This window comes from Augochlora pura, chromosome 11 (assembly GCF_028453695.1).
Source record: "Augochlora pura isolate Apur16 chromosome 11, APUR_v2.2.1, whole genome shotgun sequence".
NCBI classification, from domain to species: domain Eukaryota; kingdom Metazoa; phylum Arthropoda; class Insecta; order Hymenoptera; family Halictidae; genus Augochlora; species Augochlora pura.
In genome coordinates this window covers 5917082-5944218 of record NC_135782.1, presented here as the reverse complement: position 1 = coordinate 5944218, position 27137 = coordinate 5917082, and the positions used below count along the sequence as shown (strand labels likewise).

The 27137-nt window shown below is 47.3% G+C and overlaps 1 protein-coding gene across 12 annotated transcripts in view; it reads left to right on the top strand.

The window, feature by feature from the left end:
• LOC144477212 (uncharacterized) overlaps positions 1-27137 on the top strand; it is a 541837-nt gene that overhangs the window by 8222 nt on the left and 506478 nt on the right. For 3 of the 12 annotated variants that reach the window (XM_078194735.1, XM_078194730.1, XM_078194737.1), the window contains exon 2: positions 727-2698. The exons of 2 other annotated variants lie outside the window; for them this stretch is intronic. Coding sequence is in view for 4 of the 10 variants with exons in the window: in XM_078194734.1 (XP_078050860.1) it covers positions 8479-8527 (49 nt within the window). In the remaining 6 variants the exon portion in view is untranslated. Of the gene's footprint in view, positions 1-726; positions 2699-7050; positions 7201-7872; positions 8528-9658; positions 9832-27137 lie in introns of those variants that run through there. 7 more of the 12 variants (XM_078194743.1, XM_078194736.1, XM_078194734.1 and 4 more) reach the window with 4 other exon arrangements.

Genomic DNA, 27137 nt, shown 5'->3' with positions numbered 1-27137 from the left:
AGTCAAACTCCATTCTAATAAAATGCCTATTACACCAACAAAAATCGTGCGAACACAAAAAAGCACAAAATACAAACAATTAGAAGCTAGTAAAAGATCAGCGACTCAACCAATTAGACAGATATTTCACCGACGAGCCTAACTCGATCCATTCCTAACACAAGCTCTTCATGTACCAAACAGATCCAGCTCATTAAAGGATTATCCCGAGGTCCCCGGAGGCACCTTGAAACCCTTCTTTCCAAGCCGACCTTCGCCTTTCCACCTTCGAGGCAAATCTACGGCGACTCGGTAAATGGCGTGCGGAGCGATAAATCTCTATCAAACGCATAGGTATTCGAGTCAGAGTGGCTGCACACGTGCCCCGGCCATCGCCGGCTTGCGAATAGGTTAATTTGGCTCGAGCCGACAGCTAAACGGAGCATGAGCGTCGGGTCGTGCAGCTCTCGGCGTCGGGCTTGTCAGCATCTAATTGATTGCCGGGTCCGGGGCGATCCCTTGGAAAATCGAGCATCCGGACGATGCTAGGAAACGGTCGGAAAAGAGCGGCGTCACGTGTACGCCCATTCGCCGCCATTGGTTCGTAACCTTTCGTGCTTGTGACCGTCGGGTTCGCGTTCGAAGCACCGACCGGCAGGCAGGCAGCAAACGTGACGCGAATGTTCGATACACGAATAAGCTTCACCTTCTTCGGCGACGCTGCTGGCTCTTTCGTTTTTCGTGCAGTGCGCATGGGTATACCTGGAAGGAAGTACGCCGGCAGAGAGCCGGAGAGCAAGTGCGTAAAAGGGGGTGCATCGGGTGCACGGGATGCGCCTCGAGCGCAGTGGAAGGGTCGGGAGAAGAAGAAGTCATCCAGTGGCCGTGTTGTCCGCGGCTTCGATCGCGCGCCATCGCTGCCACGAAAACCTACCGCGGCAGTTCCGATCAGTAACCGCGATAAGCCACCCCCGATCGGACAGCGGGAACCCCTAGCTCGAGAGAAGACGGCCCTTGAGAAGAGGAAGACGACCAGTGTCCTCGGTTAATCGGCCTTCGCGTGACCGGGGTCCGGGTTCCGGGGGTTGGTTAACCCCTAATTGATCGCAGAGGCGAAGCACGGCTCCTATTATCTGTTCTACCGCGAGGAAAACGGGATTTATACGTTACAGTTACAGTTGGTTCTATTTTCGTTGAAACGTTCGAGACTGCAAACATCGTCTCGTTACGCCATTGGGGTTTTTAAACGCGAACGCGTGTCGGTGACTGCAAGTGGAGGAATAACCTAATCGAATCGCCATTGGTGTCCGCTCGATTGACCGAACGGCCGGCTTGACCCAGTCGAAGCGACTCGTTCAGTGGCATAATAATAAGACTGTCTCGAGGGCCACGACAACGAGAGGGCTAACTCGAGGAGCAACGCTACCGAGACGTCAGTGTTGCGGCGGCAATTAGAGCTGCCAGTGGTCTAGCGATGCTGTCCGGAGGAACGGTTCGGTGGGTCGGCATTAGGCGCACAGTGTACACCCTATCTCGGGCTACCGCATCGACCACCCCCCTTCGCCGGCCTTCCCGGAACGCCAGGATGGCGGACACGGTAGCTGCAACAGTTCAGTTCACCGCATATCCATCTCTCGCGTTAGCCGGCGCAGGGCATAGGACGTGGACGAGGATCGGGACCAGGACGAGATGGAAAGGGGGGAAGAGCAGCGACGGAAGAGCTCTCGTGTGACGTTCGCAGGGGTCAGACATAGCGAAGGGGCGCAAGCGCAGTTATGTTCGTGAGGCTCGCGGAGCACATGGTCGCCCCGACCACTATTCCGCGCTCCTCCCGGCTTCCGCCTATCCCTCGGCCGGGGTTGGGACTTGTAAATAATTATGGTGGTCGGACGAGGCCGAGTTCCGCGGGACCAGTGTTTGCTTTTTTCTTTTTTTTCGGAACCACCCTCGAGCGGCCTTCGACGGAATTTCTCGGCGCATCCCGTGATCCCGGCGTCATTTGTTCCTATTAAATCCAATCGTTTCCATCGGTATACAATTATCTCCACCAAGATCCAATTATTTCCATCGAGATTCAATGGTTTCCATCGAAAGGCGAGGCAGCAGGATTTCGATCGCGAGTGGAGAACGGCGATGCGAAGAGCGAGGACGAAGAGCTTTCGGAGAAGACGATGACAAGATAAGCCGCAAGTGAATGTTCAGTGCATCGAGGAGATGTTGTGACGCAAACGTAGATCGCTAATGCAGCGACCCTCCGGCCCGGGAATAATAAACCGAGCCGCTTTGAAGAGACTCGGCCAATCGCGGGACGACTGCGCGTTGGAAATACGCCAGATAAAAGTGAACCACGCAGCGAAAGGAAGATTCGCCGAAGACTTCGTGCTCTATTTGTATACAAGCCGGCACGCGAAGTTCCAGCGACGAGAGCATGAAGGGCGGATGTATCGAGTCAAAACTGGATCGTCGAGGGTATCGAAGCGATCCGATTCCGCTCCAGGAAAAATGGCAGCTGGCGAACGTCCTTGACCTGGCCTGCAGAAGTCACCGATGGCGGCTGCCTACAATGATTGCCATTATCGGCTGACGCGAGCCACGGATGGGGGCCCTGTGATGTTGGAGATCGTGGTGCGGGAGTGTTCTATTGTTAGACGATCGCGTGCCGACCGTTATTGAGTGCAGTGTCCACCGAGAGATCGGAGTTCATCGATCGGGCAAAGGGGTGAGTACACCGCTTTACATACGCTGACCATTTAATCGTGTAATGCCACGCGATCGCGACATAACATTTTCAGAGGTGTGCGATTTATTGCGTCTGATGTCACTTGAAACATTGCATCTGCCAGTTTGACCTTTGCTATACTGCGTAGAAATTATGAGCTGTCGTTTGAATTCGGTATGTTTGTTTTCTTGGAGAACGTCGCATTTCGTTCGTAGATTTAAAAGTATTTCAAGCATCCAGCGTTTTTTTCAAGCATCTACTGCTTCTTGTGTAATTATTGTTGCTTGTAAACGATCTACGGTAGTTTAGGCTGACTAATTAGTGCCGTTTATTGTAGCTTCTATCGATGGAACACGTATAGAGTAAATTGCAGGTTATTAAAATTGATTAAAATATTCCCGACGTTTAAAGAGGAATTGAGCTTGTACGTGAATTTATCTTACACCGAACTTCCTCAAGCTAATTTATTATTGTTAGAGCGGATGCATACTAATTTCCCTCGCGAGTCAATGAAAATGAAGTACTCTTTGATGCCATAAACAGTCGCTGGCTCGTTATGCAAACTGCGAAAATTCCCATCGAATGGGAAAGGTGGATTTCTAACGGAACACAGCGACAAGGGATAATTAAGATTGGAGTAATTAATATCCAACCTGCACGCTTAATCTCCACCAGAAGCGATAGAAATTAATTAATGCAAAACGATATTAAACGGGCGTTTCATTGGGAGCTACGATAAGACTTCTTCTGTTTTCTTCGTTTCAAAGAATATTTTTTCACGCGTGCATTTTACTGCTGCTGCGCGAGTACGTTAATTGAACTTCCTGTTCCAACGATTCTGATCGCTGGGTAGATTGCTGGTCTGACTCTAAAATCGTTTCTATCGAATTTCTTTTAATTTGTTTTGCCGCAAAATAGTTTGCTCGGAGCGTTTTTATTCGCTCGAGACCATTCGGTCTGTTTGAATTCTACCATCGCGATGGATATTTAAAAAAAGAAATAGTAAATAAATTAGAACAATGTTCCATGGTATTTTAGCATAATTGTTTATTAAAGAGCGTAGCAAGTAAACTTCATACGGTTGCTAAACAAGCGAGCTAACGAAGTAAGACGGTCAAAGAATTTTCTCGTTAAAATGCCGCCACCGCACACCGCATACCTTCTTTCAAAACACTGTCGTTCTTTCAGAGATGCATTCTCGAGGCGCTTGCACCTCAAATTGTGCATTTAATAAAACAAGGCTGAAAATTATTGGACATATTTCGTGAGCGGCATAGCGTCGGGCAAAGTAAAACCTAGCTAAATGCGAGGAATTTTCTAATTAAAGTATCGGAGTCAAAGGCCACGTACAGGCCATTTAACCCCTTTGTCAAATTCGAAACACTCGCTTTTATTTGCTGTAAATTTTCCTAAGCATATACACGTTTGAAGTCAAACGAAAATGAAATTAATTTGAATTGTTTATGGATTAGAAAATTTTCAAACTAGGTTCGTATAAAAATACGCTAAATTTGAATCGTTCAACTTATGTATTTCAGGCTGGAATAGGGAATTTAAGCATTGAAATTTGAAGGGATGACGCGTTCGCTTAAATTCAAATAAAAAAATGCGACAAATTCGAATCGTTTTAGAAAATAAGCGCACTTCGGATAGAGGGCGGGACTGGTGAATTAAAAAGTTCAAATTCGAAAGGGCGGCGCGTACGTTGAAATTCGTTGGTCACACGGTTGAAAACGCGGCGGGAGGGTGAAAAAAACAGTGAGGAAAATGGAGTTCCGGGCAACATGAAGCGCAGCGAGTTCATAGGGCGTAGTCCAGGGGGCATTCTGAGCCGTTGGTGGGTTTCCCGTAGTGAACGCGCGGGCTGCGACAGATCTTTTACGATTTTAGGGGCGAGCGCGGCGAGGGGGGACCGGCGGCGGGGTCTCGAATGCGAGGTGTAACTGTCAGTCATGCAATAAAACTTTTAACGCCTTCGTGTCCAATAAGCGTATCGTCTGCCGGGTTTTACATTGGGCGGTGTCCCGCGGCCATTACGCAGTAACGGGACAAAGCGCCGCGCTGATTGGCCGCCCGGAGCATCATGGCCGCTCTCTGTCCTGAACTTCCCCCACCATCGGATTTCAAACGAAGCCTTCCGTCCCACCGACTAGTCTTTCTATCCTTGTTTATGGTAAACCTGGCAGGGTACAGTAATGGTAGGTTAGGTTGAGGCCAGGTAACGCTTCACGGATTTCCCCTATGCTAGGGGATACCTGGTGGGGGTATTTTTTGGCGCAACACACATCGCGATCTGGTAAGACGTATTTTCCATCGGTGCTTTTTCTTAATAGCTCGGGTCTGTTGCCACTTTCAAATAGAACAAACAGTGCAATGTTCACTCGGTTGTTTGTATTTTTAAATATTTGAATTACCCCGCCATTTATTTTTGAATTACCCAGTTGCCGCCAAATATTGAAATTACAGTATGCATACTTTAACTTTGACACACTGATCTTTTTAATTAGGTGTCCTCGCATGGGTCAAGGTTGAACCTGTTTAGCGCCAGATTGTTAATTAATAATCTTTCCGTGAAACTATACAGTCACCTATAGCGCAGTCTCCGACGGTTCGCTCTGCTCGGGTCGATAACTTGTCGCGTCCTACTTTACCGATCGTATAAGCGTCTGCTAGGCATGCTTGTGTGGGTGAAACACAGAGTAGAAGCGTTCACCGATAAAACGTTGGTGATTGGATCCTTCGAGCATAAACTACTGTATTTAAGTAACAAAATCAAAATTTCTAATTTCGATATAACCTCTCTAAAACGGCGGAACTCCTTTCCCCGTTTTTCCCTCGAATCTAAGCTTTCATTTAGCGCAAGGGAATCATTTAAATATTCGTCTACACTGCTCCCGCGCGTTTCATTTATACCGTTGCATACTTGACGATAAAAAAAATATAAACCGCGTGATACCATCCCCACCTTAAAAATGCCCGGCTCGGTCATCAAGCCACGGATTAAAATTTTAATCTAAAGAAGTTCCCGGCAAAGGGTAAAAATAAAGTTACCGGGATGTAAGGGCCGCGAGGGCGGCCGGGAGGTGGGGGGGATGTAAGCTTCAATTTCGCCCCGCCTCGCCGCTGGCGTATTGGCAGCGCTGGGTACAAGCCGCAGACGAGCTTACTTTGTGAAGGGAGCGTGGGTGGGGGAACTCAATTTTACTAAAATCCTCCGGCAACGGCATACGCGGCATGAAGATGCAATGTTACCTTTTACCGGACCGTCTCGGTTACACGAGCTCTCCCTCGTGTCATCCACCAGCCACAAAAATGAGGGCTACATTACCCTGCAAAAGTTTCGCTGCGCTGCCTCTAACGGGTGAGTCGTGCAAAACCGTAACCTAACAGTCCCTACTTTAACTGTACAGGTGAACTTCTGGAACAATCGTATGTCTCGTCGATTTTAATACACCTGATCAATTTGTCACAGTGGCGCTAGTAACATTTTTCTCATTGTGAGAAATAAAATGTGATATCGTTTATTAACACCTGTGTCGTTAACATTTTCGAAAGTGTCATGGCTACCATGATATTACCCCATTCATATATATCCTGAAAAAGAAAAATATTCCAGGGCATAGTTGAAAATTTTCTTTCCTAACTATACATAGTCGTGTTTCCCCCACTCCTATCACTTCGGACTCTCGAGGAGAATGGAGTGGATTAAAACAATTGAGTAAGACATTGTGTGCATTACATACCAGAAACTTTTAGACAACAGTGTATGCCACAGGAACGCCGTCACGATGCGTCGATAATTCTTGCCGCTGAATCCTTCTGTCAGCCCTGTTACAGGCGGCAAGAATCATCCGTCGCGCACGTGGATCCATTTATGGATGAGTACGGGCATGCAGATCGTCGCTCACTCGTACATTCGATACACAAAGTAATGCCTGCGGGGTTATATAGTCGGGTTTTGTCGTGACGCCATAACTAGAGATACGATGGAGTACATAGGATGCAAACCCATAAACCTCCCCACCTTACGTGGCCAGGGTCTTCTCGAGGCTGCTTCGGATGTGCTCCACATTTACCTAGGACCGAAACGACCGCACCACCTACGGCAGCAACACCTTTGCGGACGAAAGTGACGTATAGGGACGGCGGCACGGCCGTGGACGTCGACGCCAGCGCCAATAAACAGGGCTCGGCCGGCCGGCCGACTTTCGATTATGTCATAGACTACATATTTCATCGGCGCTTCTGTTCCGTTTCCGGCGCGTTTCTCTACCCGCGAAATCGCACGCGCCGATCCCCGATAGTCGTCGTCGCCGTATCCGTCCAGTGCTTTGTTTTTCTGTTTAGAAGACAGACGGGTGTTCGGGATCAGTGCGTCTACCTTTGGGACCCACGAGGGGCTCTCAGCCGGGGCTGTGTAATCTCGTTTCATTGTAGAAGTAACCCCATCTCGACGCGAGCGGTACTGCCTGAACTTAACCATGGACCCCCGCGTGGCTTGTGTATGTACAGAACTTCAGTAACTTAACTTGTTTAATTGTTTTCGAATGGTATGATCAAAGAGTAGTAAAAGACTGGGTTGTCCATTGGTTAGTTACTGTTGCATATAGATAGTTGCGTATAGAGGGCAGCCATTGTGATTAGTTTGAATGCACCTGTCCAAGGTCACGTTTCAATTCCATTTCTTGGCTGCCATAGTTCAAGTCTGTAACGGTAATTATTAGACAAACAGTTTTTGATTGTAAACTAAAAGTGGGAGGTTGACTTTTTCGTAATTAGGGGTAGGAAATAGTTGTCATAGTACGTCAGGCCCTATCTGTCGGTCATGTTTGTATCAAAGACGATGGAAATGCACTGGGAAAATAGTAGACAAAAAGGATATAACTTTTTCAACGTTAGGCAATTATTCCTACCTTCAGTTATAACTAGACTGTGAATTTTTATGCAAAATAAAATTGTCTTTAGTAATGACAAGATATAGAAACTACTTAAACATTTATTCCGTTTTCTAATTATTCTAATGAGTTTATAGTAATACAATAATAATTTCAAATTGTATAAATGTTTCTCCTATTGCATCTTCTATGCACATATTTGTCTATGCATATTTGTTTCCGTTATTGTCATTATAGCCTAAGGCAATGTTATAGGTATTTTTCATGAAACAAAGCAAGGAGATTTCTAGTAGCGGCACTTGCAATTTCCAATCGCGATTAGAGACTAAATTCACTTGTCGCGATTACAACCCGGAAACAAGTCCCAAGCTCTATCGGTCCCAAACGGTTCTACCTAGTTGTGGAAGCGCCCGCATAGAGAAGCAGCGCGAGCGCGCGCGCGCGCCAAAACTAGACGCGCAATCAAACCGTGATTCGCTTCTTCGCGTTATATCGGGGATCCGCGGCAGTTCTTTGGCATTCCTCGCGTTCATGTATGCGGGGGAACAGAGGAGGAGGAGGAGTAACTCCGCGGGGATTAACTGTGACCAGTTGGAGGCACGACACGCGGCCGGGTCGACCGTCAGTTTCACGAAATTTCACCCGACGGTGCCGCGTGTGTGGGTTTCCGACGTGTGCCCGTCCGTCGCGCCGGGTGGAAAAGAGTTCGTCGCGGACGGGCATCTCTATCTCGTGTGCGTGTGTCGCGTAGTCGCGGTCGCGAGTGAATGCGCGCAAGTTTGCGCATGCGTGCCCCTGCGACGCCTTCCCGGTGATTCCCCTTCGACGAGTGCCAGCACGCGTGTTCCACGACCACGTGACCCGGCCTAATCGGCCCCGGCTTGAATGATGTACGACGCTCTCATCGGAACTTTCTGCAAACTCGTTCGCACAGGTCAGTAACCACCAGTTTCCTCTGCTTATCATCGATCCGCTTCGCACCCCGGCCACCCCCTTTGTCGTTGGATATCGCCGGGATTCGTTTCGCGATGTCTGCCGCGGTTCAACATGCCTTCTTACAGCACTGCAGCTACTGGCGAATGCAGGGCGTAGCAGGATGCATTTCATTGGTAGAATAATAATTGGTGAGAGAACATTGCCAATAGGACCTTACTTAATAGTCGAATATTTGTATTTAATAATTCATCTATTATAACCTGGCTGCTGAGATTGTCAATTAGAAAATAATTATTGAAGACACAATACTTGTATCTATGAATTAACATGTAGGGTGGTGAAGCTAATTTCTCGTCTATGATACCTATGAATATTTTCAGTGATAAGAACAGAAAATTTGCAAATTTTCGAATGAACTGCATTCGCTAGTCGCATATCTTTCTGCCATGCATTCTATAAATACATTAAGTCTCGTATTATGGTGGCCGGATGCGTTTCGCCTGAATATTCCTGTAAGATAAGGATTGCGATATCGAATCGCTAAACTGTTGATAGGCATTTGGAAAAAAACAATAGCGTATCTCGAACTGGCCAATTAGCGGGGAAAGGTAAATGATCGGTAACACCTTTGACTGGTTTCTTTATCGATACAACAAACTGTACAGTGTCGCAAGCGTGTTTCAGAAAACTGTCGCGTCGGCTGGCATAATTTACAATCACGGCGGACTAACCGGGCAATTCGCGCGGGTTTTATATGGATTCGAACGCAAAAAAAAATGTGACCATTAAGTTCGCGCAATTAACGCGCAACTATACGCATTTTATCTCGGATCGAGAGGAAGTCGCCAATTAGAGAAATAAATATCTGTTTTCGCCTGGCGCGGCATTAAAACGTCGAATTAGCATAAACGTCCCCGCGGCGAGACGCGTCCGTGATAACATGAATATATGCGAGATGCGTTCGTGTTGCAACGGGTCACGTGGCCTCGTATTTTGAGTCACTCTTTTGTCCCGGACGGTGGCCATTTTCGCAACAGTGTTGCGAGTCCGCGCCGCGAATAGCGAACAGGACGCGATCGTTGTCGTTCGTTGGCCTCGATCAACTATCGAGGAGAGAAGGTCCCATCAGTTGTCAGTCGTTTGGTAAACGCAGCCCGGGTATGAGGCTGTGGCGTGCGTGCACACGTGGCGTCTCTCTTCTCATCTTCGCCTCTCGCATCGCCTCCTCTTGCCCACTTCTCTCGTCGCGTGGACGGCCATAGCTTAAACGACCCGACATTCTCCTGAACAGCTGGGAATCGCGTAAGTAGTTAGGATAAACTCCTGCGGATGGCGCGGCGAGATACCCGATCAAGGCCTCCCTTTACGACCCCGCGTAAATCTTTTGTCCCCCGTTGAAATATCGCTACGCGACCGCGATTAATCCGCGCGAGACCATCGCCGATCAATAATAACGGACGTTCGATCGAACCGCCGGGAATCAACGCGACGATCGATGATTAATCATCGTCGCGGAGTAGCCGCGCCGGAATCGCCGACGATTTTATCGACGTCGTAAACTTTGATCTAATAACAATCATTCCGCCTTGCTACCACGTCGGCCGACTTTTTCGCATGAATTCGCGCCACGTCGTTGCGCAGGTGCACGGCTCAACGCGATTTATTCCATCCAGTTAGCCTCGTTGCGGCTGCTTTTGTTCTTCGTCTGTCCCCTTTGGTATCGATGTTTATCGCAGCGACGATTCAATCCAGATGTAGTAAATTCATTTCTCGAGTCGAACGATCGTGGATCTGAAAGAAAGAAGATTTGGTGAGATGTTGTTCTTCTTGCAATTTTATATCGATTACTTACAGCGAGTTAGACGATGCTCCTAGTCTCGAAACGTATTTTGACGATTGTCTTGATTGTTCCGTTCCAGCTTTCATCTCGATCCCAGCCATTTGTACTCGTTATTTAACCGAAAGATAAGCGCAATCACGAGATCGACCGAAAGCGGAGAAAGAAGGGTAGGAATAGCTGATCGCAGCAGAATAAAGGAAGGCGTTCGCACTTTTACCGTAATATTCATAAGCCTCGCGGCTATTACGTTTTACGATTGCCACGTGTTTAAATCTGATTTATCATTGTCCACGCACGGGTAATTACGGTCCCCCGCTGATCGTTTGATTTATCGCGATAGTACAATTAACCGCGTATCCCCCGAGATTTATGCGCGAGAGTGTCATACGCGGCGCGTACAGCAAACGTTGTTGCAGCTGACATTCAGGACCAGTCGTCTGCGTAAAATAAAGTCGGACTCTGCGTTCATCTTCTTCCTCCTCGTCCCTCCGCTGCCCCCGTCATCTCGACGTTTTTCGCGCGCGGGTTTTTCTTTTTTTCACGAGGCTCGCGCGATCGCGAGGCCAAACGAGCTTTCATTTCGCGAGTCCCCGTTTTCTTCCGACGACGGCCGGATGCATCTAGGAGGAGGCTGCCTCGTTACGGAGCCACTCGTTTCTAAAGGAGCGGAGAAAAAAAGGGAAGCGCGCCGCGATTTCATTATCCAGCCGCGCCGTGTCTATTCCGCAATTAAACCGTGGCCTAATTTATCGGCGGATCCAAGTCCAGCGGCCCGCTTTTATTCGGGCAGGTGCAAAGACTAAACCGACGAGATATCGGGCTTTACGACACTTCGGAGATTGCGACCGTATAATTTACAAACGCCACGGTTCGAGCCGCTACCGTACACGCGATGAATTTATCGGGTTCGGTTTTTCGAGGAAAGAAACCCTTCGTTGGATGGAGATCGCAATCGAACGGAAGCTCGATTGCGTTCGGCCGACGTGAGGGAAATTGGAGATGGCGGCCTTCCTATTGTCTCGTCCATCGCTTTTTCGTCTCCTTTGGATTCTTGTTGCATTGTGGGTGCACCTTCGCCGAGCTAAAAATAAACATGAATGGCGGCTTGAAGCGACTTCGTTGGAACTAAGGAATTAGGTTTAATAATCGGAGAAGATCTGTTTGACTTTTGTCGATTTGTAGAACGTGCTTTTTGAGTCATAGGTTCCTTAAACTAATTTCTCTTTTCACATTCGATTTAGAAAAATTGTTTCTGTTATTGGAGTTTGCAAGGGTGTGTGCAATTTATGGATTTTGAAGCATCAACTTGGAACTAAAAGATTACAAATCATTATTAGCTTTTGGGGATTTTAAAAACAGCAATCTTTGAAATAGAAATTACTATGAGGCTTTAACAATTCGGATCCTATGTTTCAATACACTTTTCTCTCAATTAATATTTAAAACTGACGACTTTTTCAAATTCGAACTTCATCTAACATTCCACTGCAGAAATGCAGCATTTTCTATTGTGACGAATATATAAAAATGCATCACGCATAAGAATGCATCAGATCTCGATACAAAATAGTGAAACAGTCGCACGAAACAGAACCAGCTAGACACAATAAATTTCACAGTCACCGAGCCGGAAAATGGGTCGATCGCTCAGCGCACATCAAAAATCAGATAAACTCATTTTAATGGCGAGCACATCGACGCTACGAGACAGCTTCGAAACATCGACTCGCTATAAACAAGCTCGAAGGAAAGGAGCAGCGTGTAGTTGCTGCAGGTCTTCTACCATCTTGTCGTCGCTCGTTTCATTTAACAATTCAGCGTCACGCGAACCTTTCGTTGTCACCCCTTGAAGACATAGCAGATAGAGATCTACCCGAGGCGTGTCGTCTCTAGCATATTCGCCGAGCCAGCATATCTCCCGCGGTATGCGAGCTTTGATAGCCAAGACGATTTTAGCCGGTACAATGTCCTCGACGCATAATCCAGCTAGAACGTTCTCTACGAAATACTGGCTGTCCCATCAACCGGTGCAACGCATTGCTTGCACAAAAGACGATTCCCTGGGAGTGGCCCTGCAAAAGACAATCTTCAGAATTCAGGGAAATGGAATGGCTCGTGTTGCCTCGATACCGATGTAAAATTGACGGCGGTACACGCGTGGTAGTTCGTCGGGGAGGGTTACAAATAGTCGAGTTTGATTTTACAACGCAAGGAATTGATAAGACTTCTGCAACAGTTGAGAATCATAGCGTACGTGAATAACATTTTCGAAAATTTTGTGTACGTCTTTAATACAGTTATATATTGGGAGCTTATTAATAGATTTTTCAATGTCGGAACTATGTCTTCTTTTCTTCGAAATAATTACTGAAATTATTGCAGTAGTTTTGTTTAAAAAATCGTGGATTGTTGGCTGTTTATACTTCAATTTGGAAAAAATTCTCCAATGCTGTAGGATCAACTAAGTTTAAATTGCATGAAAAATTGTTCTTCAAGGTGCTCGACCTCTGCGACCTTTATCAGTAAAGGATAGCTAGAATTTTAGTCTACAACCCTTGCATCTACAAGAATTCTCCAATACCGAAGCTATTAGGATAGAATAGAACCCAAGCACGTCGTTGTTCAACAAACACTCGGCTCATTGTGAACTCTTATCGCAGCAACAGTTTGAGGTGCCTTATCACCGGGCAGAGTCGCACGACCGGAGCCTGTCGATGCTGGCAGAGCCACCCAGTACACGTCGAGAGCATATTACAAGACCGTGGCATTTGGTCGGGCATGAATAAAGTTGAGGGAGCCGCAGCGTTACCGCAGTGGCCGTCACTTCGGCTCACCATTCCGGCACGGTCGGTTGCGGGCTTCTCATCTGGCGCACTTCTACGTATACATACAGCCATAGCAGCCCGGTCCTCTCATTCGCCGTAGTCCGAGCTCGCTCGTCACGCGTCCACCATTTGATCTTTCGGCTGTGCGGCGCGGCGTTGGCTGGCTGGCTGGCAGGCAGTCGAGGTCTCTTTTATTGCGAGACCGAGCTGCCCGGAGCGAGAAATTACATCGGCGGGGATGTAACGCGTCGGCCGCCGATATATTAACGTGGCCGCGATAGCGGGGGTTACGCGTCCGCGGAAACTTTATCGCGCCGCTAATTAATCCCGCGAGCGGCCCGCCGCAACGGCGAAATTATTTACCGACGGGGTGCAGCGCCCGGAATGATCGGGCACGGAATAAACGGCACGGATGTAGTCGTCGATTCTGCGCCTCGATCCGCCGCATTCCGGTGCTTATCTCGTCCGGCTAAGTAGACGCCAGATAATAAACTGAAAATGCGGCCGGGACGTCCGGAGCAGTTTTCCTTAATTAGGGAATCGCCGGGGGCAGCTTGCTAATTGGGCCACCGAGTTTCCCGGTCAACGTGATAAATTAGCAAACAGGGTTTATGCAGCACCCTCTTCCGGTCAACGGTTTATAACTTACCCGGCAGACTATGCGGCAGACTGTCCCGCGACGTTGATGGATTAACGAGGTTCCGAAGATTAGTTTGTTCCCCGATCGTCGTCGAACTTGGTCGTTTACGCGGCTCGCGATCAGCTCGGTGCACGTTCTCACGGAGTTTCTGCTAACTGCACGTTCGTCCGCCCACGCAGGCACCCTGCTCCCCACTTTTTCTTCTGGCCACAGGATGCGTCTGTTTTTTGCCGGCCCTCCTTTAAGGTAACCTCCATCCAATTGGAAGTCTCACCTTCGGGATCATTGGGACCTCAATTTTCTTGGGGATCCTAGACTGGGATACCTGCAGGGAGGGGTTGGAGACGGTTATGTCAAGGTTTCTTGGTTCGATGAAAAAATCCTGGCTTTTCATGATACTTACTCGTAAATCATTGGTTTCTTGCTTGCATTTTGGACATGTACCGATTTTTTCATGGACCATTTCATCTTCTGTTCCGTTGTTCTCTTTTGAAATTATTGTTTGGTGCAATTGCTTTTTACTTTAATCTTGCGTGACCTGTGAACAGAGTTATCATGATTGCGAGAGATGAAGATTGAGTGTTGCCTTAAGTATAACAATTACAGAACGCATTAGTCAGTTATAGGACACCCCACTGTACAGGTGAATTTACAAACAATGACACTACTTAAGAATTAATTTGAAATCACCCTTCGCTCTGGAAAAATCACCGCAACGATCTGCAATTTTCGCCGTTGCAAAATGCAAAGTTTAATTTTTAAAATTCTTGCGCTGTAGCTGAAATGATCGAGGTAGACGATTTCCATGATGGCGTGGTCGTCAGGAGGACAAGAAAAGAGCAGGGGGGGGCCACGATGGAAAGCGTATCGACGAGCACTGAAACTGCTTTTTGTTACGCTCACGGTTCAATGAACGAAGGTTATAAACCGACGCGATGCTTTCTGGAGCATCCCAAGGTTTATTAACTGGAAAAGGACATGGAAATTTCTAATCGGCACACTTAATCTTCTCTTCGTGCCGCGAACCGGCGAACAAAAAGGCGCGCCGGCGCGAAGATATAGAACACACCCGTGCGCGACAAGAAGTTAATCAAGGATGAATAAGGTCTGCGTTTTATGCTTCGTTTAATAAACTTGTCGATAGGCGCGCAACTTCTTTTTGATTTTATTAGAGGGGACACTAAAACAGAGAATTTACATCTCGGCTTGCACGGTGACTGTAAAGGTTACAACTCGGTTTCAATAAACGTTCCTCGATAAGCTCGCTTGATTCGCACGAAAGCATAAATAACTCCTCTGGACATCGTGTTCCTCCGTCTCGGTACTTCTGTTCGCTGCACTTTTCTCTGTCTTAAATATTATTCTGTAACTCGTTTCTCCGTTATCTATTTTTCTGAATAGCGTACCGATTGTACGCGGAAATGAGCTCTACAAGAAAAATGTAAAAGAAACGATACATAATTATTCTGACTCTGTAATTTCTTGATGCAAGAATCTTGTAATTGAACAGCATCAATTTCAGAATTAGAATAAATGTCTCATTGTTACTATCATAAAATAATGTCAGAGTTGCTTTTGGCGCTCCGTAAATCCAGCGTCAACGAGTAAATTCGTCACGGAGAAATGGCAACATTTGACGTTACAACGAGTACACTCGTCAAAATCAGGTAACCGGTAATTCTCCAAACGAAAGATTTAGAACCTCCTAAATCGCGATTTCCGTTCACTTTACCGTACTCGGACAAAGAGCACCGTAGTCGACATCTGCGCACGCCGGCAAGGAATTCCTGTAGGAACGGTAAAAAAAAATGGTTAACAGTAATCTGGGCTAACTAGGTAAAGGCTTACCCGACGGTCGGCCGAGGGGATACGTGAAAAAGTTGCCACGAAAAAAAAGATTCTTTCGGTTCCCCGACGATCCTCCGAGAGAAGGATCCCGGTCCGTCGGGGTGGGGAAAAGACAACCCCTTTTTTATACCTTGCCAAACCATTTAACGTCGAAGGGTACCGTTGGTCTCCTCGGACGATACCGCTAGATTGCTTTCCTGTTCGAAACGAGATCACGGCCGTCTTTCGTGAAACTAACCTGCCAGAACGATCGGGTTTCACGTTTCCTCGTAAAACACGGCGAATTATTATGAAAAAATCGTGCGCCGCGCAATCGATCCTCCGCTGATCGCGGAATCACCGATCGCCCGAGGTAGATCGGCGCTCTTATCTCTCGGCCAGGTTGCCCGACCGAGTTTTATGGCGATATCGTTGACAAGGATTAAACTCTCCTCCAGTTTTCCAGCTTCGTTTATTTTTCAGTTTCGAATCAATAATTCGGATGACCCTCGCGCGGCCGCAGTCTCTCGGTGATCCTTCGAGTCTTCTAATTAATCGATTGATTAGCACTTTCTCGTCTTAATTTCTCGTTTCCTTCTCCCTCGCGTCTTTTCTATTTATTCTGATCTTATCGATTGAATTTCTGCAGTGGAAATATTCACACTCTCGTAGATTTTTCAATGGATTGATGGTACACAGATATCGCGACAAATGATTTATTCGTGCAGCAACGAATAAATCTGTCACTCGAACAATTGATTCTCCTAGATTCGTTGTCGGACATCGCGTCAATATTTCATTACCTCTGTCAGGAACTGTATTTATTGCAGATTTTAGCACTCGTCGTAAAAACAAGTACGGATGAAATATGAAACGGTAAAACATCGGGGAAACGTACGAACGAGAATAATAGACATCGATTCGAATTATAACGAGTAGAAATATATTTATATTAGATTTCCCGCGTGAATTCTCATTGTATTAGTGTCTGAATCGTGATTTCAATCAGGAAGGAGGCGGCGAGATCTCGAGATTGCGAGTGCAATGTTCGTGTAAAGTTACGCGCCATCGCGCAACGATGGTTGGTCTATTAATAAGGGTAGCTGGCCGGAGGCTGGCGTCGCTCGCGCGATTTGCATCGCATTTTTAATGATTCTGCGATACAGGGCTCTAAGGCCCGTAATAAATACGCATTATTATAATAGCCAGCCGGTTTCTGGTCGGAGGGGGCGTATCCGTATCCTTTCCGCAAAAAAATCGTTCGGCCGCGCCACCGTATTTTTCTGCATTCGCAAATGGCTCTTCCGTTTCTTCGCGGCCTACATATGCATGAGCGATCATTACGGGTGATTATCTACACCTGCCCGCCGCCGCCGAGTAGTTTGCGCTTCTCTAGAATTATTTCGTACGAAGGATAATTGGTTCGTAGAAGGTTGATTCACCGGGCCTCGAACCCGCTCCGGCTTCTTCTTCTTCTTGGGGCAAGGTCACCACCCGGATGAGCGCCATTTCTCCACGAGAAAGAGAAAGAGAAAGAGAGAGAGAGAGGGAGAGAGAGAAAGAGAGAGGGCAGCACCTTTTTCGCGTTTCAAACGCCGGTCTCACCAGTTTACTGGTTTCTAACGCCTTAGAAAAATTACGAGAGCCCGTTCAGATCCTGCGGCCGACTTTTATTGTTGTCGTGCGTGGCTAAATAAAGTTATTCCGTTCTTTCCGCGATACGGAACTACGATGGCTATCGGCGGCCCGAACGTGTTTATGGGAGTCGGCGGTCTTGTAGATTGTACAAAGTTGCGGCTTCGCGAAAATTTATGCAGTTCCTGCGTGGTTCTGTCAAGTGCGGAACGAGGGAAGTTCTTGAAATTTGCTGTGCGATTCTTGCGCGGCACCGCGGCTTGCTGTTTAGCTTCCATGCGAACGGTCTATCCGGAATGAATTGCAACGATCAAAGGAGGCTACGTGAATCGAAACCGTGATTGCTCGGCCGTCGGCGAACGAACATGGTCACGTTTTAATACTTTGTAAATGAATTGCACCGTTCCTGCAATTTATTAATTTTTCATTCGCTGAATGTTATTAAACGATATCACGAAGGTCGTTTGTCAATATTTTATCGTCTCTGTCAAAGACAAACGATCGTCGAAATCCAATTATCCATCTGAAAGCAGAAAGGATGACATTTTTCCCTCGAGATGGAGAAATTGTAATTGAACGACCTCGAAGATAAAAAACGAATGTTTGTCGAAAATGTTATGTCACATTTGCAAGCTGTAATTATAGCCGAGCATTTCGTAGACGTGTTTGTCGATGCAATTTCTACGGAACGTATCGCATCGATTCCACGCGCAGACATTTCGTCTCGGTTACGATCGCGCTCCCGTCGGCTATCGATCCCGACCCTATATCGATCCTCCATTTATTTTTTCGTCTTTTGTGTTCCGAGTTTATGGTCCGCGTACAGCCACGAAAAAAAAATTGTACGCGTTCGCCGGAACAGCCGTATTTACGATGACGAACAGAACGAGATCGGAATCTACCGATCTCTATCCGTTCTTTCTCTCATCTAGACAGATACGTAGAAAAATCGTGGCTCCTTGCCGCAACCAGAAATTAATTCTCCTATTAGTATCCGAGATCTGCCGTGGTCCGTGTATTTTAGGATTCTCTGTTTTTATACGCCGGCGAATGGAACAGAAATATTTTGTAAAGTAATCGCGTAAACTACCGAAATAAGTTCGGCTCTTGAAAATCTGTTCAATTTGTTCCGCGTAAAATCCAACGAAAAAAAAAATACGAAGCGAAGGTAGCAGAGCATAAGAATCTCGGCAATCAACTCTCTACCACCTTAATTCGACGATCGGCGAAAAGCAAGACCGCAAATTGCCCGTGCAAGGCTCGAAAGAATTAAATTAAGTTAATACACTCGGCGAGAAGCAAAACGCGAACATCGACGATCTTCGGATTTAATTAACGCAGACTCTTCGAAGGTTCCGCGCGTCTTCGTTTCCACGCTGATCGTTTCCCAGGAATAAAGGAAATACGAACGACGATTCTCAACGGGTTTAATTAATTCTTCAATTCTCGCGAACAAACGAAGTCGTACGCGCGTACAGAGCTGATGGCCCGAAGGACATTTCTCCTCTTTTGCTGCCACGTTATGGAGTCCCCTGCGCATCTACTAAAATCAGAGAATAACGATGCGCGCACGTATTTGTATAAATGTAAGAATAACTGTCGAAGGAAGGGTTTGCCATCTGGGATCCCCGGGTTTATAGAAATGGAGGGGACCGTTGAACGTGGCAGCAAAGAAGAAGTAATTTCCCGCAGGCCATCGGTTCAGCATGCCTGTGTACAGCATAAAACCAGTCGATGCTAATTAACGTTAAATCTACCGAGCCCTGAACGTCGTTGGTTTATAACGACGGAAGGACTATATTTATTTAGACCTTCTGCTATTTTCATTGCGATGCGTGCTGGGATCGAGATATTTATTCGGTCATTTTCTATGAAAGAATCTCTCGAATTTTTGCAATTTAAAATTTTCTGCTTCGACCGTTGTGGCAATGTTAACCCTTTGCAAGTGATGCCTTTGGTACATGATCCATTGCTTTTTATTATACGAATAGATTTCGTGTCTTGTAATCATGTTGTCTTTGTTTCAATTTTTATTTTTATTCTATCATTATTAGTATTATTTTTGTAGAGAAGTTGAAAGGACATCTAGCCCGTTCACCCTGAAATTAAAAAATTCTCTCTGGCGCCTCAGAGTCGCCACTCGATTGAAAGCCCAGTATTTCATCCTTTTATCAACCGGTCACCGAACCGATCCTCGACTCTAAAAAATTTCCCGGTACAATCGCAGAAATATATGAAACCGCGTTCGAGCGGATTACAGCTGCGAATCCTATCGGATCAGGCGGAAGATCGGTGCCGAGAGATCCGGGTAGGACGACTCGAATTATTTAATACCGATATCTCGGAGTGAACTACGCGGGAATAATAACGCGTGGTGGTGCGCGGACATTGGTTTCTCGAGGCGGACCGTGGCTCTCCGCAGAGCTCTAACTCCGGGGATTATTTAGTGCAGCTTTTATCGGGGCTTGGCAGCAACACTGTTGGCGAAACGGGGAATGGCGGCGCTCGAACAACCTCTCCTCGCCCGTTTCGCCCGCGTGTGCGTATATCCGTGCGTGTCACACGGACGTGTGTGCGTGAGCAGGGGAATTGAAGTCGTCGTTGAACCGCGAGGGCATCATCTAGGACTCCTCCTCAATTAACCGTCTGGCCGACCGGTCGCATAGCGGGCCGGCAAAATGCGCCCGGCGATATCGTAAACAGGATTCTTTACGCTGATTCGCGGCCGATCGCCGCTCCACGCCGGACCCATTTGCGCCCCGAGGATCCGGACGATCCCTCCTCCCCGCCGCACGGATCACACCGCCAGAGCCCGGTGATCCCTATTTTCGCCTGTATTCCCCTCATTATTTTTAGGAATGTCCAACTTGTTGCAATGTCCGCCCAACGGAACAACGAGAGCCGACCGATTCACGACCGGGGGAACGCCGTATCTCAACCGACGCGGGCTTTTCTTCTCCTTCTTTTTTTCATTGTCAACCCTCTCGCCCACCCACTCCTCTCTCTCTCTCTCTCACTCTCTCTCTCCCCGTATTCGCACGCCGACTGTCCCGGAATCAGCGCGAGCACGGAATTTCGCGCGAGGACTTTACGAGGCCCCCGGATTCGCCCGGACCCGGGCTTCCAACAGAATTGAACTTCGGTTCGCGGCGACGAATTGCGAGGACCGAGCGAATTGCGAGGATACCGTGTTTCGGGATTCTTTTTTAAACGCGGACAAGACCTTCCCCAGGTGAGTCAGTCTGCTTGTTTCCGTTGGCTAGCGTGCGTGGGAGTGGGCGAGCGTTCATCGTTGGCGGCGTGTGCGTTGCATGCGAAATCGAGCGTTTTCTTCTATTGCCGGGATGCTTTTATTTTTTTTTTCTTTTGGTTTACGCTTTATCTGCCGGCTGCGTTCTGTCCACTTATTCAAATCGGAATTCAGAGGTTCTGAATTTTTTATGCAACGGTACGAGAGCTACAGGAATTCCATTCGTGATTGAATAAATTATTTGGATTTGTATAATGTAACATATTCTTTTAGAATTGTTATTTAGGAGAAAATTGTCTAGCTCGTTTTATATGCAATTCAGTGGTTAGTCTATCGATGAGATTTCGGTGAATAACGTGTTCAGTTAGGGGTGGATGTTTATGAAACGTGGTAGAACAGAAATTCGATGCATATTTTCTGGCGTGCAGATTTTAATTTTTGGAGGATTGTGAATTCGTATGCACGATTTCATTTTTGCGTAGTGAATTATTGTTGTTCTGAATTTGATACCGTTTTATAGAGAATATTGTCGAACACGATTAACACCAAGATAAATTCTACGCAAAGAACCATTTAAACCATCGTAAAAATCGTCTCCAAAAAACCTGAACTTATAAAAATCATTTAATACAGTCAAACTATAAAAGATTATCTTCAGACACGCGAATAATATTCCTTGCCTTAGAAAAATCATTCGATGAAACAAAATACTGTTTGACCACCAAAAAATCGTCTCCAAACACAGGAAAGAAATCCTTCATATACAAAATTCATTTAACACGATCTAAACCACCAAAAAATCGTCTCCAAACACAGGAAAGAAATCCTTCATATACAAAATTCATTTAACACGATCCAAACCACCAAAAAATTGTCTTCGAACACACGAAACGAAGAGCAGAATTTGCAAAGCATCGCTCGCCGAAGAATTAATTCGAGGCTAATCGATGTTTCCAAGAAAACGAAGAAAAATCGCGTGGAAAGGGTGGAGAAAGGCTCCGGGTCCCAATAATATTTACGACCCGCGTCTGTTCGTCCCCGCTCGCCATTCCATCCGCAGAAACAAGGGAAACCGTATTCCGCTCGAACGGCCGGAAAGGCGAAGGGCCTCTTGTAAGTTTTCTCATCAGGAACGGGTTTCGTTTGCGAAATTTTATTCGCCTCCAACGAGACGTAAAGCGTATTACATTGTTGACGCGAAGATTGGCTACGTAAAACCGGAGAGGAGGAACGTAGACGTCGCGGAGATGGAGGACGCCTGGAAGAGAAACTCTCTCGGAGGGTTGACGGAAACGCGAGAGAGAGAGAAAGAGAGAGAGGGAGAGAGAGAGCGAACCGGGGCGGGGTGCGCGGGGGCGGAGATCGGCAAGAATGTCGCCGACGAATTTCCAGAGAGAGAACTGCGGTGTACGGGCGACGGATGTGTGCGAAACACTTGTCGACCCTGTGTGTCCCGGGTGTTTCTATGTACCGGGTTTATGTACCGGAGTCATGTAACCCTTCGGGTTCCTCCAACGACCACATACCGTTGCACATGCGTACGTGTACAGGGTGGTTCACTGATATTTCGAGATCCGTTCGCGATTGTTTCACTATTTTAGATTCGGAATTTCGTGCAACAATAATCGTATAATCGTCTCGCGAAACAGTGACTCGAATTTCGATGCGAGCAATTCGATTCTTGTAACAACAGCGCGATTTTGATACAAACGCAGCGGTGGATATTGATGCAGCAGTGGACTCGGTTTGCACAGGATTCTAATTATAGAGTGCAAATATTTGCGCATATCGAATTTGTTGACGCTGTCTCAGGCTCTAGTTGTTGACACTGTTGATGATGTGGATAGCGGCCGCTAGACGTCGCGTTGGCACACACCAGAGCAAAATCCAATCTGCGAGGTTCCGTAAACATGTTGATGACTTGTCACCGTGGGACAGAAAAACAACTTGCGACAGTTCGGTTTGGCTAGCGGTCTGATAAATTGTTCGGAACAGATTGCATATGCAAGAGTGGCATTCCGTGTTTCATCGCGTCGTCGATCGAGCGCGAGTTCGTTGGCGAAGCAACCGTTCCGCGTTCCACTGAAATTATTAAAAAAAAGGAACCGAGTCTCTGAGAATTCATCTCGGAGCTTTCGCCGAATGGAAACGGAAGATCGAAGCTAGGCTTCGAGCCTCGAATATCTTCGACGCGGATTAATATCGCGATCGTCTCCGGACGAAATTTCAAATAAAAGTCGCTGGCATGGAATGGCGAGTATCTTTAGAATCAGCGGCCACGGTGCGGAGCGTACCACCCAGTATGCACCGGGGGCACATCGATGCGCGTCTATCTCGATGGCGACGACGCCGGAGAGAAGTCTCATTAGACTGAAGTCCCGCGGAACGAGCGGAGGAAACTCGAAGCGGCGAGGATATTCGGAGGAAGACATGAAAACTTGAGGAGAGAGATTGCGAAAATGCAAGAATTTCACCGGGGCCGTAGAACGGGGGAACCGTATATAGCCGCTCGGTCCGCGATAGCGTGAACCGTGAACCGCTCCGGGGGGAGAGGCGGTCGAAGGAAGAAGAAGAAGAAGAAAGGAGAGAAGCAGGGGAGAGGGGGGGGGGCGGAGGGCCGAGATAAAAGGGAAGAGGGTAGATATCCCCGGGACGCGGCGGAGGAGGAGATCGTTGCCGGTGCAGTCTTACCTTAACTCCGGCTCGGACGGTACTTCATGCTATCTTGGAACGCTCATTACCCCTTTACACTGTTGCGAACACGCGTCCCCGGGGACTTCGATCGAACCAACGCCGGACTCGGCCACGACGATTCAATTATTTCACGCGTACAGCTAAGCCGAGGGAAACGAACAGGAAACCAAAATGAAACCAAAACGAAGCCAGAACGAAACCAAAATGGAACCGAGTAGAAACACGAAGGAAACTGATGATGCGAAAGGAAACATGAATTTCGTTTTTGTGGTTCGAAGTAAATCGAACGTATTTTCAATTCTTCTCCTCGATTTTGTTCCTCTTCAACATGGTCTTCAAAATATCTACTCGTCCATCGCTTTCGTTTCTGTAGAATCTCCTCGATTTTTGGCGATCCCGGCATTCTCACGGACACGAGACAGAGGGTGTAAACCTAACTAAACCACGAAAGGCAACCACGAAAAAAATAAGACAAGAAAAACCTGCTCGCTTCTATAATCTCCAAAGTAGTACTTAGCAAAACGGACTATCTAATCTCTACTGCGAAGACGCCGAAGACCCTACCTCTCGGAATAACATCTTTCTTCGCAGCTGCTCTGAGATTTTTCACGAATTCTACCTTTATAGTCTCGACACTGTTCGTCGACCTAAAACGCGATCCCTAAAATCTCCAAAGTCGATCCACAATGAAGAAAGGCTTGAATTTCCAATACTAATTTCGAGGATCAAAGTCATCGATCGCAGCTTCTAAGGTCGCTGCTTGATAAAACTGCTTCGGCTAAGGGTGTTGTTCAAGGACTCGGCTGTCTAGACCGCGATCAACGTAGACACCCGGGGCTTGTAAAACCCCGTAGACTCGTGATCCCGTATCGACTCGACGAGAGTCGATCCTCTCGTTGTTCTTCCTCCGGTCTCTCTCCATACATATGTATTACTGCGCAGCGCGGTGCGCAGTGCACAGTCGAGAGAAAGAGAGAGAGAGAAGCGAAGCAACGGCGTAATATATTTAACAATGTCTCACGATATGAGACGTTTTTACGGAAAGTCGTTGGCATAGGAATTGCTCCTTGGATCCCGGCGACTGCGACCGTGGAGCCGGGACGCGAAAGGGGGAAGGGAGGCGAGCCCAAGGCGGACACATCGGAAACGAGTTTGTTCTCCTCTAGGTACCTAAACTTCGGGGTTAGACTTACGCTTACACGGACGCAGGACGTGTATACTCCTCTGCGGACGTAGCTGCATGAAATTCGAACTTTTATAACCGGTCGCCGGTGAAGCAGAGAAAGAGAGAGAGAGAGAGAGAGAGAGAGAGGAACTATGGCCATTTGGCTGGATCCTAGCCGCGACATGGCGTCCTCCGCTTTAATCCCGTTCGCCGGGAACCCGAAAACTCGACCGCATTATCCGGATCCATGGATTTCGGGGAACGACGACCGTTGGAAACTCGAATATACTTTTCCGCGGCCGCTTTATCGTCCCCCGAAATCGGGCACTACTCCCGATGAACGTTGTTTATGATTTAGAAGAACGAAACGCCGGCAAATTGGAGCGGAAACATCGTCGACCTGGCTTTTTCCGCGTGCCTCGCATAGAGACGTTTCCCCGCGGTCGTTTCACGATGGTGCCGCTTTGGGTGGCATTATTTCCATCGTTGCAGATTCGATGAATGATTTTATCGTCGTGGCTCCGTTTAATAGCGAATTAGATCGGGTTGGAAATATGGTCGAGGCCGTCGTCTCGATAACGGGCTAGAGGACGAGAATGGACGAGACGGAGAAATTAAAGGGGAATAAAATTACTCTAAATGAACTTCGTTTATATTTGTAGAATCTGGGAGGATATCGTAGGCGGGATAAGTTAAATTATACCGGCGGGCAATGGCCAATAAAATTTTTATCGTGCCACTCGTTCGATTCTAGCGCCTCGTCTTACATCAAATCACGTCGGCGTTGAGGATCTCATTAAAGCATCGTTTGATTAGCTGTGCTGGCCAGACGAAACGGAGCGGCATCTTTCGACGAACGATTTTGTTTAAAATTCTGCAGAACAAATCTTTGTATTGGGAGTGTCAATGGATTTGTAGGAATTGAAAGAAATGGTATTTATTGAGTAGACATTTCAACGGCTGAATTCTAGGGAAATAAAATTGTTTCGTAACTATTTTTCCATTGAAAGTAATCAAAGAACGAAGAATTGGACACCTCCCTAAATTTTTTCTTTCGGTTACTAATTGGCAATCACAGTATAAAGGATTTAAACAATGTTTTTCCCTTGATGCAACGTTCATTAAACAAATGACATACATTTTTTATTAATTAGAAATGAAAATGTTAAAGAATCAATCGTGTCACTTTACGTGCTCACGTTCTTAGGGTCATTAATTCATAATTTAATAGAATACTCATAATACTCATAACACAATTGCAACGTCAAAGAAACCAACGAAAAATCAGCTCCGAAAAGATCCTTCGAATTTACCCGAGGGAAAAAATTCCAAGAGAAAAGATTCCCAGCACTCCGTGCTCAATCAGGGTCTTTTGATGACTCCAACCGCGTCCATAGCGATCGCGGAGCCCCGGCAAAGGAAGCGAAGGTTCGCCGTCCTTCCAGCAGAGGGATCCTCGGTCCCCGGCTTGCAAATTTCCTGTTCGGAATCGAAAAAAAAAAGAACGACGAGCCCTTTCTTCCCGGTCGCCGGGAGAAAGGGTTTCCGGCAAGAAAAAAAACGCGGCCGCACGTAGGGCTGCCCGTGTGCTCCGGACAAACGGATTTCGTTAGACCACTCCCTTTTCGGGTCGGCCAGGAGGTCCCCTCCCGCCATGGTCGGCCATGGCGAGCATTCGTCAAACCGTGGAAAGAAAAGAGGGCGTGCGGCGGCGGCCCGTTCGGGGAAAAAGAAGGAAAAAAGGAAAAGCCATTCCGCGAGGGCAAAGACATCGGGGAAGGGTGGGAGGAACCCGGCGTATATTCCGGGAAGGTTGGGTTAGGTTGCAGCGACCGTTCGGCGTGGGAGGGGCGGGGGGGGGGGGGGGGGGAGCCGTGAGGAGCCCGGGGACGAAGGGAGGACGAGAAAGGTTGGGAATGAGGTTGATTCTCGAGCGAGGTCACGTATTTCGAAGCCAATCTAATACACTCCGAGAAAGATGAGAGCCGGAGGAGGGAGACGTCTCTCTCTCTCTCTCTCTCTCTCTCTCTCTCTCTTTCTCTCCCTTTCCCTCTCTGCTTTCTCCCTTCGTCTTTCTCTGTCGGTGTCTGCCTCTCTGGAAGCTGGGACGAATGTGTCTGGCACCGAATTGGTCGAAACCAGCTCCCAGGGAAATGCACCCCGAGGAGACGCGCAATTCCATTCCCTGCGCGCCATTAATTATCGTTGCATTTGCGCCGGGATACTACACCCCGAGACGACTACCAGCTTTGATTAACCCTTTGCGAACAGTCTCCCGGGGGCGTAGCTCTTGCCACGGATCCAGCAGACCTGGAACTAGCTCCAGTAATTATTGGAATTATTTTGAAGTTGACTGAAAGGCCCTCAAATTTTCAGTCAAACTCTATGTCAACGAAAGATGAACGAATATTGCATCAAATAATTCTGGATAAGATAGTTCAAATAGTTCTGGATAAGATTCCTACGCTGGGTGTAAAATTTTTTGCCGCGACCGATGTCTCTTCGTGATCTTTCATTTAGAACTTTGAGCTAAAAATTCGAGCACTCGGACACGGACCTTCGAGCCTCGCGAAGGCGATCTGCCGTGAATTCGAGGGCGTTGATCCGATAGTAAGTTGAATGAGTTATGAAGAATTGTGAACGTGGGCGTTGAATCATGTCGGATTCGAGCTGTAGGATTATTGAAATATTTGACCGTCGATCCGGAGAGAGAGAGCTTTCGTAAGTTACCG